Here is a 14,898-nt window from a genome sequence, read left to right on the forward strand (position 1 = left end):
TCCAATATACCTGCTGGAGACTATGTCATTAAAGTTAATCAAAGAACAAAAGACAGAGAATAACACTTTGCTCTTGACTGAATAACATTTGTAGCTTTAATAAAGATGAATCTATGTTTAATTTATACTGTATAAATTAAACATAGATTCATCTTTATTAAAGCTAAACTGTGCAGTGTTTTTACATTTTACTAATTTATTGAATTATTATTTATTCAATGTCACATTTATTAAAATGGATTTATGTGAAGATTGTTTTAAGTTTACTTAAATTAAAAGTTGTTATATTTTTAAAAGCCTACTGAATGTTAAAAACTGAAATGGATTTTAATTATACTTTAATGCAGATTATTTCCCATTTCATCCCCAGATATTGAGAAAAAAAAAGAAAAATTAAAAGAGACATCAGTAGCAGTATTGGCATCGGTGATACTGAACCTCAATACATAGTGCTTAGTAAAAAGAAGCCATTCAACAAATATTTAAAATATACAGTCATGTAAAAAAGAAAGGAAACCCTATTGAATTCGATGGTTTTCAGTATCAGGACATAATAAACAATCATATGGTCCTAAATCTTAGGATATGGTCCTAGGTCTTAAAATATGGAAAATAAAACCTCAGATAAACAACAACACATGACATATCACACCGTGTCATTGTTTATTTAGCAAAAATAAAGCTAAAATGGAAAAGCCATGGGTGACAAACCAAGGACATCCTATGATTCAATTAGTTGTAGTCCCACGTTAAGCAGCAATAACTTGAAGTAAATTTTGGCCCACTTCTCTTTACAACATTTATTGAGGTTTATGCACAGCTCTTGCCACAGCATTTCAGTCAGGATGAGGTCTGGACTTCGACTGGGCCATTGCAACACATTGATTCTCTTCTTTTTCAGCCATTATGTTGTAGATTTGCTGGGGTGCTTGGGATCATTGTCCTGTTGCATGACCCAATTTTTGGCCCATCTGTCAGACGGATGACCTCACATTTGACTCTAGAACACTAGAGTCAGTATACAGAGAAGTTCATGGTCAACTCAATGACTGTGAGGTGCCCAGATCCTGTGGCTGCAAAACAAGCCCAAAATCATCACCCCTCCAGAGTGTGTGCTGATATGCTCTTTTGTTTTTGTTTCTACCAAATGTAGCGATGTTCATTATGGCCAAACATCTCCACTTTGGTCTTGTCTGTCCAAAGGACATTGTTTCACAAATCTGAGTGAGCAAACTGTGAACTGGAGTTCTTACTGTGCTAAACAAGTTGAGACTCAAACTGCAGTGACACCAGACATCTGTGTGTGTCTGTGTGTGTTTCCCGGAGCTTATCTTCTCTTTATTGTGGTGAAGCACAAAGACGATGCCGACTGCTCCTGCAGAAGGGCTCTAGACTTGTAGTGTGTCCCGGGCCGAGCGCAGCACCCGTCTGCATTGTACGGCTGCTCAATAGTCTTTTCACTGTGATTGATGGGCCTTGTTCACTGCCATCTGGCTGTATATAGATCACATAAATCACTGCCCCGAAACGCAGGGCTCCTGCGTTCATTATGCATCTGTACACAATATCAGCCTCTTTAGTGGCCATTCACTGTGGCCCTACTGATGCAAGCTGCATGAACAAACCCTGAACTCAAAGATACACACACACACACACACACACACACACACACACACACACACACACACACACACACACACACACACACACACACACACACACACACACACACACACACACACACACGCAAACATTTAACTTAACTATCTAAATGGGATCGTTGCATAGATTACTATTGTTTTTATACACAGCTAGCTACAAATACTATAGACTAACCCTTACCCACACACTAACCCTAACAAAAAACTTTTTATATGGCAGCAGTTATAAGTGTAATTAGATGCTATTTACACAAGTGAAAATAGCACATTTTCTTAGCGATACCTGCTATTTACACAAAGTACAAAGAGAAATATATTCTATTTACGCTAAGTGCAAATAGGAGTATTTTCTTAGTGATCTACTTACACAGTGAAAAATAGTGATAGATTCTATTTACACTATGTAAAATAGCAGTGTGTAAATAGTAGTTAGATATTATTTGCACCTCAGTATTTAAGTAAATTATATAACAGTATGCAATAATATCATATTGAGTGTAAATGTACATTTATTAAATAAATGCTGCCTTAGTGGGACAATAAATCCCTCCGTACACCTACCCATCCGATAAATACTTTATTATTAAAATAACCATTAGGTTTAATTCCACTTTTCACATTTTTTCTTCATATCGATTTATTGAAAACAAATGCCTTTTCCAATCTGATATGCTTTGGGAAAAGGTAGAAGAATGGGTTCGACAAAAGGCGGATTCAAAATCGGTTCAATTGCGTCAAAAGTATCTGCTACGCGTGCTCTATCTCTCTCTACGCCACTGTGGCTCACAAGTCATAGGCGTTTTTGTGTACTTTTGTCTGGCCTAACCAGACATTGGTGGGCGGAGTTAGTGTAAATAGCCTCTACCAAAAAGGCGGGCTATTTGCACTTAGTGTAAATAGACACTCTGTATTTATATATCGTTTTTTATATTGTTACCCATACTGCTTCACACACCCACCTCAAAACACACGTCTCAATCTCACACACTCTCAGAGTGTCAGACGTGTTTACACTTACCCTACACCTAACCTAACCGATTGGTACACATAGGAACACAATAAATAAATACTGTAACTAGGAACAAATTTCAAGATTTGTGAAAATTTCAAGATTTGTATATATGATGATGCAAGTCTCTGACTAAAGTATTAATTGTAAACCTTCTGATTTATATATACGGATTGAAGCAATAACAAAAATGAATGGCTTTCCTTTTGAAAATTAAACAGGATACATGTTGATTCACGTTATTTATTCATGAGGTTTGACGTGAGGTGCAGATGCAGGAACCGCTTCCCCTGATACCAGCTACTTGAACACAAAACATAAAATAATTCCCCACATAAAAAACACATACACACAAATTGTTGAAATTTAGCACAAGTGAGGTAGATAAAGTGAGGTACATAAAGGAAGATATTAAAATTTCCAGCAACAAAATGGAGGGTCATTTCTATCTCTCCAGTATGCCTCCTCCTCTGTATGCCTGTAATTACGCCTTTTTGAGCGAAGCGAGGTTAGTGTAATTACTTCATTCAGAGCACAGGATATTAGCATAGCTAAGAGAGCAATTTATTCAGCGTGGCAGGAGACACGTCTGTGTGTTATTGTGGAGATGAGTTATCCAGCCGCTAACAAACGCTGAGATCCCAGCCTAAACCTTACAGTCATAATTGCTCTCTCCTTCCATACATCCATCCATCAGTCCCTTCATTTGAGTTGCTGTGATTGGATCTACCAATCCGCCTAATTGACATGTTCAAGCCCACTGCTAAGTATTCTGGGATTGTCTTTATTTATTGTGTGTGAAAATGATTTCTAAACATTTTTGCACAAATAATGTTTTAATCCTGCCTGAGGCTGCCTTTAATGAAGTGTTTTCTACAGTGAGTAAACCAGTGAGACAACAGAGCCAGTGAAATGAGACATGCATTATGCGAGAAGAAAATAAAACTAAATTAAAGTAAATATCACTAATCCGAATATTTGTGTTATCAAGCAATAATTTTGTGAGATCATGCAAAAAGTTTGAAAATATTAATTGTGTGTATTTAGCATTAGCCATGACCATCCATCATCCAATATAAATAAAATAGTGTGAAAGGTGTATTTTAAAAGCTCACAGTTAAAGAAACATTTACTAATTTAAAGATAAATAGATGTATTAATGAAAATTCTAAATTTTGAGCTGCAAAAGAGAACTTTTCAACTTTTCACTCAATTCAAAGTGACCTATGACACAGAATTTAAACAACCTCATAGGTTTCATGGTCATAGTGGCACCAGCTGCTGTGGTAAATGTGGTCTATTCAAGGACATTGACATTTTACATTCATGCAGTTTAAATTAATATTGTCAGTCATGCACAGTTGCCCTCAAGCCACCAGGGTGATGGTGCCGCTGGGGCTTGGGCCTGTCATCACTGCTTGCAGCTATATTTTCAGGTTATTATATCTTATGGGGACATTTGGTCCATACACACACATCCTCTTAATTTAGTCTCAATCACTAGTCTTAGTCTTAAGCACACGTAGGCACACATTTTTTGTGTGAAATCTGCATATGAACGTTTTCACAAACAAATCATTCATCATCAATAACTTTAGTTCTAAAAAAATTCAAAATTTAAGCAAAAATGTTGGAACAAAAACCAAAACAAGATTTTTTTTTTTTTTGCTGATGCAGGCCTACCTGCATCAGCAAAGTATTTACAGAAATTAAGCAAACCAGTTTAATTTAGCTTGTTACTTGTTTATTTACCTTCTTTTTATTTAAATAATTAATCATTTACTAATTATTTTATTTAATAATTTAGCCTACTTAATTTTGTTATCACGGGAAATTATGCGCTCAAAATGTGAATCATTGTCTGTCCATCATTTTGCGTGACCATAAAGAAAAATGCTGCGTCATTATTGAAAATATTTTGCGCGAGAGTTATGCCAGTGAAGAAGACTCAAACGCCAGTCAATTATTTACACAAAGTGAAAGTAAAAAAACGAACCGAGTTTATGGCATCTGACACTGCATTCACAGTGAATATTCTCTTAGAGAGGATGAGAGATTAATCAAATTTATTTTCTTAATATTTCACTCATGGCCCATTGTGGAAAAATTATATTTTCGTGAATCGAGAAGTATTTAGTGTTAAACAAGTTGTTTTTGAAATGAGGAGTACGCTCTAACTAACCCTCGCAGCGCGTCGTTTATGCGTTGATGCGCTGTGAAATATTGCGGGCATATGGATTGTAATATTAATTTAATAATAAAAGTAGCCTAATCATAATAATAATTTAATATGCTTCTGTGCCCGACCACTGCTCCTCTGTGAAGGGCTAAACGGCTTCCACAGGCACGACATCAAAGTGATTAATGTTTTATCAAAAATCCACATGAATGGCCCGTTCAATGTTCAATATGTTACTGCAATGTCCGAGAGTCTCTCGATCCTGTCTCGTGGTGTTTCACGTAGTGCAGGGGCGTGGGAAGTGGGGGTGCTGCACAGCTTCCCAGGATTGCAAATGCAATGCAAATTTTTGTTAATTTACATTTATTCATTTTAGCATTAAATAAAAGTATTATTTATATGTTTAAAACATACATGAGGTCAAATTGTGACCATTGTGGTGTGTTTAGAAAGAGCGGTAATATTTCCTCCAGAGTGGAGAGCGCCTTTCTGAAGATTCCGTTCATTTCTAAAGCTCATTCCGCTCACTCAACCCAGAATGCCCTTTTTGACATATGCTGGTTTGAATATAAGCCTATCTGAAATAAGTAGGGCTGGCCAAACGAAAGTTTTTTTTCTAGTAGTTGTTCATTTAAGCCATTGCTCAGTGCCGTACGCTCAACCCAGAATGCCCTTTGTGACATACTGTTTCGAATATAGGCCTATCTGAAATAAGTAGGGCTGCCCAAACGAACGTTTTTTTTCTAGTAGTTGTTCATTTAAGCCATTGTTCTTGTGGCGCTGGCGCCTCCATGTCATTGTCTACTATATTTGCTTATTATTGATTAAATCCAGTCAATTGGTTGATAAAACATTGATTAAAATTAAGATACAATTTATACAAAATGAAATTCACTTTAAAGAAAGGCTTTCAACAAAACAAAACTTAATGAAGTGGTCAAAATAACCCACAATAACCCTAAAGTTTAATGTAGCCCATAGTCCATTGCATTACGATTGCAAGAAGAATCAACAATGTCAAAAATGTGATGTGCAGTCAAATGTCCCAGTGTGTATGCTGTTTAAAAATGTGTTCTCACCGATATACTTGTTTTGCTTTCGTGTTTTATAGACTCGATTTTGTTTCTTATTCAAATGTGGTGACCCCCCCCTCCAAAAAAAACAAAACAAAACAGCACCCTCAACCCAAAAAAACATCTTCCCACGCCCCTGACGTAGGCTAGTGTGTTTTTTCTGTCTGCGCAAGCAAGAACCATTCTTTCACATGATGTGGTCATCTGCACAGTCAAGAATAACTAAAAGAGGTTGCCGTTTACTAGACTCAATACTAGCGTGACTCTCTGAACAGTGTGTTTTTCTAGCTTTTGCTATTAACGGGCCATTATTGTGGATTTATATCTTGCTCAGGACGCGCGCTGTCTGTGGAGGCCTGACTACCCATTCCAATTTATAGCGGAGCGGACGACTCGCATCCAATTCCGGAAACTCCATGACTACAATAAATATGGGTTTAAAAAGTAAAAAAATAAACTTAAACAAAAAAAAAAGTTTAAAAAAAGCTTTAAATTAAAAGAATAGTTCACCCAAAAATGCTAACCCTCATGTTGTTCCAAACCTGAACGAGTTTCTACTGTTGAACATATATCTTTTTTTTTATGTTGATAACCAGACACAAGAAACTCATACAGGTTTGGAACAACTTGAGGATGAGTAAAGCCTTGTTCAGACTGAGAGTCCAAATCCGATTTTTGTGCATATCCGATTGCAATCTGATCAGATATAGCAAGTCTGAACAGCCAAACATGAAATCCGATTTTTACAAATCCGTTTCGAGCTACATTTATATGTTGTTTTAAATCCTATTCAAATCACATTTCTGGAAATCCGTTTCAGTCTGACTGCTCTGATCGGATTTCATGTGGTTTAAGTGACTTTCTCATGCCACGTAAAACGTAAACGCCAGACGTTGTTATAAAAAACATGCTGAAAGGCGCTGCAGAAACAAGGTTGTGTTGTTGCAAAGCGCCGGTCGAGCAGAAAATGACAAGACGGAGACATGCTTTGAAACCGCCGGAAACGACGGCGTGAAGCCATACCAGCCTCACGCGGTTCTGCCGTTGCCTCAGAAGACACAGTAGTCCAGCGCGCAGAGGCTGCACAATTACATGTTGTAAATAAGACAACATCTGTATTACAAACCTTAATGGGTTTATTAAACCCATTAAATGTGGGTTTAATAAACTTAATATAAGACTTGGACCTAAAGTCTAAAAACCTAAACAGGCAAAAATGTGGGTTGTTTTTTCTTAAAAGCAACAAAATCCGGAGAAACAACTTAATAAATAGGTATAAAAAAACAATAAATATTACAGCATTGGCTACTTGTTGATAGTGAATGTTGTTCTATTAACCCAGAGACGCCTGCTTTTTTTGGATGTCCAGCACACTGATTCTGGGCACAGTGTCCTGCATTATCATCATCTGTGGATTTTACAGAATACTATAGCATGAAGAGAGTGCTGTGATGTCAAAACGCTCTGCTGCAGGATTGCTGTCTGTGTAATTACTGTGCTAACGGCTGACCACAGGGAGCTAGGGGAGGGGTTATATTATGCAAATTATATGATCTGAGGCCACTTGTCTTTCTTGCATGCAAATTTCAATCAAAAGCAACATGGGCCTTGTGAGCACACACAGACTGAAGCAAAGGAACAACGTCGCAATATACACATGCAGATGCAGGGCTCGACATTAACGTTTGTCTGCTTGTCCACTTGTCCGGGACAAGTGGACTTTTTGAAGGGGCCAGTGAAAGAATTTTACTTGCCAGACCGGACAAGTATCCTGATTAAAACGTCAATAACAAAAAATAACTAGGGAATCAACAAAATGCAAGAATGATTCTGCTTTCATTTAGTGTAAGTGGTGATCGAAAGAGGATAATAATAATGTATAATAAACTGACTCATACAAAGAAATTCAGTTAACATACACGGTTAAAATTACAAATTGTGGAGTTTTTATATTTATAACATATGATAGCCTACAGTTAAGCAACATCACAGAACCAAGAGTGCTGTTTTCCTGAATACCATCATTCATTCTTGAATGAATCATCCGTTTTGAGTGAATGACTCAAAGACTCACTCATTAAAACGGTCACCTGCTGCCACCTACTTGTGGTTTAGTTTCATCTTTCCAACATTTCTTATTTGTCAAACATATGTAAAACAATCTCAAAATATTATTTTGTAATTTTTTTAGTGTAAATTATTTAATTTGATTGGTAACAGCCCTATAGTGTCTTATTATAATTTTTATTTCTATTTCAAATTAAAAAAATAAAATGAAAGCTGAAGCATAGCCTAGGCTATATTTAATATGATTATGGAAAGAAATGCCCTTTATAAAAGGTAAAAATATCAGAAATATGCAGATTTAAATATGTCAAAGCTGATTGAACACTGGTGAGAATATTGCTTCAGAATAAATGATATTTACAACACAAAAAAAAATTCCGGACAAGCTAATTTTTTACTCGGACAAGTGAGTGACAGATTTACCAGCTTAATGTCAAGCCCTGAGATGTGATCAGGACCCCAACGTGACATGGATATCCCTTATATGTTTACATATGATCTACACCTACATACAGACACACACACGCATGGGCAAATGTCAGTCAGGAGCGCAGATTCAGATCACATGATAATGGTATACTGAAAGAACTGATGGAAATCAGCATCAAAAAAAGATTTAATGTGGATCTGCGTTTTCTAAATTAAGAGATCAGGTAGATGGTGTAGCCTTTGACCTTCTGGTGAAACGCACAAAAAGGAATCTTGATATTGCTCCTCTTGTTCTAATTATACACTCATTCAGAAAGAGTAGACGGATGGGTGGGTGGGTTTTGGGGTTGAAGAGTTTTGTTTTAAGAGTTTTCTGTATGTTGGAATAGGTGCATATGTTTGCATGTATGTACTACAAGTATACTTAGGTGGCATGTATAGGAATGTAAGTTATCTGTGTATGTATGTGTACATACAGTATGTATGTATAAATATGTATATATAGTCAACACCTGCAGAAGAACTATAACTTTTGTTCAATTTTTTTTTTTAAATACAGAGGATCTTGAGATTTGATTTTTGTTCAGTTTATCTGTACTCTATATATTTATCCAATAAAAAAGAAGAAGAAAAAAAGAAAGAGAGAGAGAGAGAGAGAGAGAGAGAGAGAGAGAGAGAGAGTGAGGAAAACAGATGCATAAATCTAAGTAAATCTAACAGATCTTGTTTGAGTAAGACATACTTTGACAGTCACTTTTAACATCCAAAAAGTGCCATGGCCAGAAAACAGGAACTCAGTAACCCGAGAAGGGTGACGCTGCATGAAGATGTCTGTCCGGTTAACTTGCATCAGCAAAATTGTATTTTCTGAACCTTTCTGTGAACACAAAATCTGACTCCAATCTTTTTTTTTGGAAGGTAAAAACTGACTACGGCCCCGATCAGACAGAACATGTTTTTCAGGTTTAAAACGTGAGGTGCAGTGCGCTGTGGTTTTTTATGTTGCTAGGCAACCCCCGGATCAGTTAATTAAGGTAACCGTCACCACAATGGAAGGTTGGTATGGTTTCACACTGAACTTGATTCTATCATAACCTGGTGCATTTGTGTTCATCTTACGTCATCAAAAACGTGCACGGCGCATGATAGAAAAACAGACCGCAGTAAATATATTGTGTTTTTTATTTAATTGGTGCTATTATGCGCAGCTGAGTAAACGACACTTGGGTTTACTGTATGTTCGTTGAACGAAGGTGTCTATCTATTGCTTGCAAAAGGACTCTTTTGAGGAGACAGTGGATTACCATTAATTTGCCACCCTGATTGATTTTATTGAACTAAATACATAGTCATCAGCTAAAACGCATATGCAGGTTACTTTTCTTCCTGAACAAGTGCAGACCCGAGTCCATGTTGCTTTCACATTCACGCAAAGCACGGCACATTTCTAGTGCAACCGAACTCAGACCATCTCCTCCAGGTAGTCTCGGGTTCAGTACCTCAGTGCGCACTGAGGTCCGCATGACAGCTTTCACATTACCAATTTTTCATGCGAACCATGCCCTGTTTCGAACTAAACCGCCAGTGTGAAAGCACCCTAAAGCATCATTAGATAATTCCATCATGCCAAAGATCACAATCCCATTAGAAGAGCAAATTGCTAACCAGCAGTTGACCATTTATCGGCGTCATGCTTGTTAAAGATGGACACCACTGACAGTGAGGGTTTATCTTACTCGTCTCTTCTATAAAACCAAAGTACATGTTCATCCTGTCTTATTGTACTGACAATATTTTTTCTTTGGCGAGCATGTCACCATACGGCATGTATGTATCTAAGCTTGAGTGTTGTGTGAAGCAGGTTGAAAGACAGTAGACTCATCTAGGTAAAAATAAGAGATCTAGGTAGTTTTTAGAGATGCACCATATACTTCAGCTGTATTGGCTAATACTATACTTCTTGCCTGTCAGCACTGGTCGGAAGCTGAAAAAACAACATATATTTACATATAAACGTATTTGTTTTTTAATCAACATTCATCATTCATTTTCGGCCATAAAGCATATTATTTTGGCATCTGACAAAATTTTTATTTTATTGCTAGCTGCTTAATGCATCACCTCCATGCATAAAAAACAGCTCAACATCCACTGAAGCAGGGAGCTGGCAATCTCAATTACATTTATAGAAGCTGATAGCATGAAAATATTAAAAACATCTCTCTTACCAGTGCTGCAGTGCTCTTTTGTTAATTAAGAGCTTCTCTGACCATTTTCTCAGGCGGTTGAAATGCACTAGTCGTTGCAGCTCTGATTAGTTACAGTAATGCAGCGTCAAAAATGTGACATGAGTATTCAGAGCCACTAACTGGACTGATGCTGGATTTTGTCTATCTGTGATAGAGCCACAAGTGCTGAGCTCTGCTGAAACTTTAATGATGTAATTAAAACAGCGCTGGATGGAACACAGCTTCCCGTTCCTGTTCAACATCATACCATGTGCAACATATGCGCAAATAAAGAAAAAAACAATTACAAACAACAACTATATATTTTAATACATCTTAAAACACCTCTTTCTCTTACCTTGTGGTCATAAGGGTTGTATGAGTGGAAGAGAGCAGAGAGATCTTTGGTTCTTTGTTTTTTCTGTGAAAGTGGAAAAACAACAACACATCTTGATTAAAGAAAGAAACTAAGAAAGAGAGCCAAAAAATGTATCTGAAGGCCAACTAAAATGGCATGAAGACATCAGACAGTGGAATGAAAAAATCAGACACTTAAAGGGAAGAAAATGAGGATATCTGCACTCAAGACCTCTGTTTCTCTAGTGCCTATAAAAGCCTACACGTCCTTAATTTGTAATGAAATGCAAACGCTGAGCGCTGAGGAGATCTATGATGGCTTTTAATGCAGTCACAAGTTAAAGAAAAGCTAATTATGAGCTATTATGCAGCGTCTAGTTGAAGATAAGTCATGTTTTACAGCCAGTGGGGACGTGAAGAGAATTTATCTACAATATAGACATCAAATATATGATTCACGAGTGATTTCACATCACAAAATTGAAGAAATTGGTCTACAATGGCGAGCAATTAAAAAAATTTATGTCACCATCCAAGACTACAGTAGACTGAAGACAGTTAAAATAAACTGACTATATCTTAAAATTGATCATTACTTGAATTTAGGTTGGTTTTATTTTAATAACATTATTTTTGCAGTCACAATAGCTTAGCTATATATTGTTATAGAATGTCACATTTATTGAGTATTTCATGTCAACTATGCATTTACTGTATCCACTTGTTTTTTTCACACTAGATTTTAACATGATTGATGTAAAACCTACGGTGGCAGAGACAGCTTAACGCACAGCAAATTAAGAAAACACATGCAAATAGAAAAAATAACAGATCGTCTAAATCAAAATTTCACAAACCTTTTGCGGCCATGGACTGCTCATGATTAGCCTCAGTGGCGTAACTTTAACCTAGTAATGACGGACCCCGCTGCAGCCACAAATATCATAGCTATAGGCCTACTGTAATTAAGACATATATATTCAAGAAATGTATTAAAAACAGAACAACGCTATAGTTTCAGTCTTACTGAAAGGCCGCGGAAACAGGCCAGTGGGTTACGTACGTCAATCCATTCCAGACGATCTTGGTTTGCTTCTTATTTATTAAATATAAAGGCAATTACTTGATGAAACATAGATCAAAATTAAAATACAATTTATACAAAACAAAATTCACTTTAAAGAATGACTTTCTACAAAACAAAATTCAATGAAGTTGTCAAAATCATGTCGTACCCCACTCCATGTCTCCAGACATATTACGCATCTTATAATGTAGCCTATCTTACTCATGCTGCTCACTTTTCATAATCAACATATACAATTTAAAAATAATAATATGATAGGCTAATATTAAAACATAGCCTAACTATGAAACTAAATAGGCTACGTTTTCTTTAACCTTCTGTCCGACGAAGGCACCGGCGCCTTCTGATGGATTTTTTCCTTTATGACAGCGGAAACAACTCCCAATACTCTGTCATTATTTTGCCATACAGATAAGTTCAAGACATAATTATTAACTATAAACTGTATACTGTTTTTTGTGTAAACTCACAATAACAACAAAGGCCGTGGATTCTGGGAACTGATTATTTTGCATGCACTCCACTCCAAATGTTGTCTTCATTTTAAAAAAAGTATTTTGTTTATTAAACGCAAAGTTTTTAATTTCAAAAGCATTTCTAAATTTAGTTCATATTTCCAACAAACAAAATTCCAAGCCAAAATAACGAAGTGGTAAAAAAAAACCTTTGAGTTACCACCATGTAAATTCAAACATTTCACCCTTCTCTCTCTACGCGGTGACAACAACCCGACAGGGGAACGGTAATTAACTAAATGTTCTAAATAAATATGCACATAAAGGCATATTTTGTACACATCACTATATGACATGTCCAGGAGAAAATATGTCATTTTAATGACATTTCTCTTTATTACGAGAAAAGATGTCGTTAAAACAGCATAATATTTCGTTATTACAATGCGTCACAGTTTTGCAACATGGTACTTTATTAGCTTCAGTTTTGAAAATGAACGCTCCGCTGAAGCAACAGTAACAGTGATGGTAAGAAAGAGAATAAAAATGCTGCGAGTCACTGAAGCTAGATGTGATAGAGTTGTTCTCAACAATAAAAAAACTGGCCAGATCTTGAACTGTTTTCATCCCAGAGATTTGTCTTTGAAAGGCTGCACGGAAAGCAATCAATTGTTGTGGAAGGGCTGGAGACAAGTCTTTGTTATATCTCGCAACTAATCTCTGCTCCACTTCGTATATCGCGTTCTTCTCAGTTGCAAGTATGTGTGGCTGCACCACTCTGAACAAATCGGCAATTGATCGCAAAGCTGAAAATCGCCGACTCAGCTGGGAAATTATGTCTAGCCGCTAATAACCTCTCACACTGATTTCTTTTTTTTTTATTTGGCGTGGTGATGTTCTACTGCAGACGCAGGATGCAAAAATTAATAAACGCACACAAGAAATGATGGAGAAATTAGACATTACGGAGAAACAAGAATTAGCTAACTCATTTAAAAAACAAAAACAAAAAAAAACTATGACTTTTTTTAACTATGGGCCACAAGTAGCCTGACAAGCCAGACCCACATCAAGATGTTGGGTCTGGGAACACACCATTGGCAGGGCTCAATCCGGGGGGCAGGATAAACAGTTGTCTTTCAAATTCTCTCTGCACGCAATAGAATAGTGCTACAACCAACCAGAGCAACTAAGAAGGTGAAGCGGGCTAGTTGATAGATTAAACTTTTGCTGTATCCGGTCGGCAAAACTCCGAACACATCTTCCTTTTTTAAGAATGACTTCAGTGCCGTTCTTTGTTCTTTTCTCAAAGAAAAGCTTAACTCCAAGTCTACTGTTCGCCAGCTTCTTTGTTTACAAGTAGCATGCGGAACCGCAGCAACTCTGCCGTCATTATGTTAAGCCCGCCCACCGACTCTATACACGATGTGATTGGCCTGACTAGAATTTGGTGTTTCCATCTCGCAAGCCAATGGAGAGTTGCTAGACGACCCTGGCTGCAAATTACATTTCTAGGTGCGTCTAGATTTCTAGGCTAGGCCACAAAGGAAATATTAAGAAATAAATTAAGGTCAAATAGTGTTATCAGAACATGTTGAAGTAGAGCTCTCGTCGCTGAGTTTTTAGTTTCACTTTAGGCAGTGAATAATTGACTGGGATTTGAGACATAAAATCAAGTAAATTATAAAAAAATATATTATTTATTATGAATAATTTATTAATATTCTTTAACACAAAATAAGTGATGGGTGATGGGTTGTGAGTATTTGCAGCGCGTTTCTGTATTTGCATGTGTTGTGAACTTTTGCAGCGCATGTGTTGTCAAACTGATGAAGATGTTTTCTTTATTTGCTGGGTTTTTTCTATTTGCATGTGTTTTCTTCAGTTCCAGCGCGTTGAGCTCTCTCGGGCACCGTAAAAACCAGATATTACAACATTCCAAATCGAATTGACAATCAATTACATTAAATCAAAATGTAACCACTTTCGCGGTGGTTTGTAATGCCTGTTGAAGCAGGTGCTGCTAAATCTCAAAAATTATCAAAAAGTATTTTATTGGTATCTATTTGGTACGTCAAAAATGTTATGGATTTGTATGTATAAATCAGAAAGTCATTAAATACTTTTAGAATTTGGCACAGAAAATTAATGTCCTGTTGGAAATAATAAAAATTGGTTTGATCTGCATCTGTCTAATCTGACTGACACCAATCAGCACAAAAAACCAAACGTAGTATTACAAGTCATGAACATTTCACGGCGTCTTCAGCTCACTGACAGATGCACATTATTGAAATCCTCCTCCAGAAGCAGTAATATCCTATATAATGGATCAGTGATGCATGAAGAACAC

The 14,898-nt window shown here is 36.7% G+C and overlaps 1 protein-coding gene across 2 annotated transcripts in view; it reads right to left on the bottom strand.

Annotated features, from left to right (window-relative positions):
- The window catches only part of cdkal1 (CDK5 regulatory subunit associated protein 1-like 1), a 491,565-nt gene that overhangs the window by 65,089 nt on the left and 411,578 nt on the right, over positions 1-14,898 (bottom strand). For both annotated transcript variants that reach the window (XM_079836708.1, XM_079836709.1), the window contains exon 12: positions 11,005-11,067. In XM_079836708.1, the coding sequence (XP_079692834.1) occupies positions 11,005-11,067 (63 nt within the window). The remainder of the gene's footprint in view (positions 1-11,004; positions 11,068-14,898) is intronic.

This window comes from Gobio gobio (assembly GCF_949357685.1).
Source record: "Gobio gobio genome assembly, chromosome: 15".
Classification (NCBI taxonomy): Eukaryota; Metazoa; Chordata; class Actinopteri; order Cypriniformes; family Gobionidae; genus Gobio; species Gobio gobio.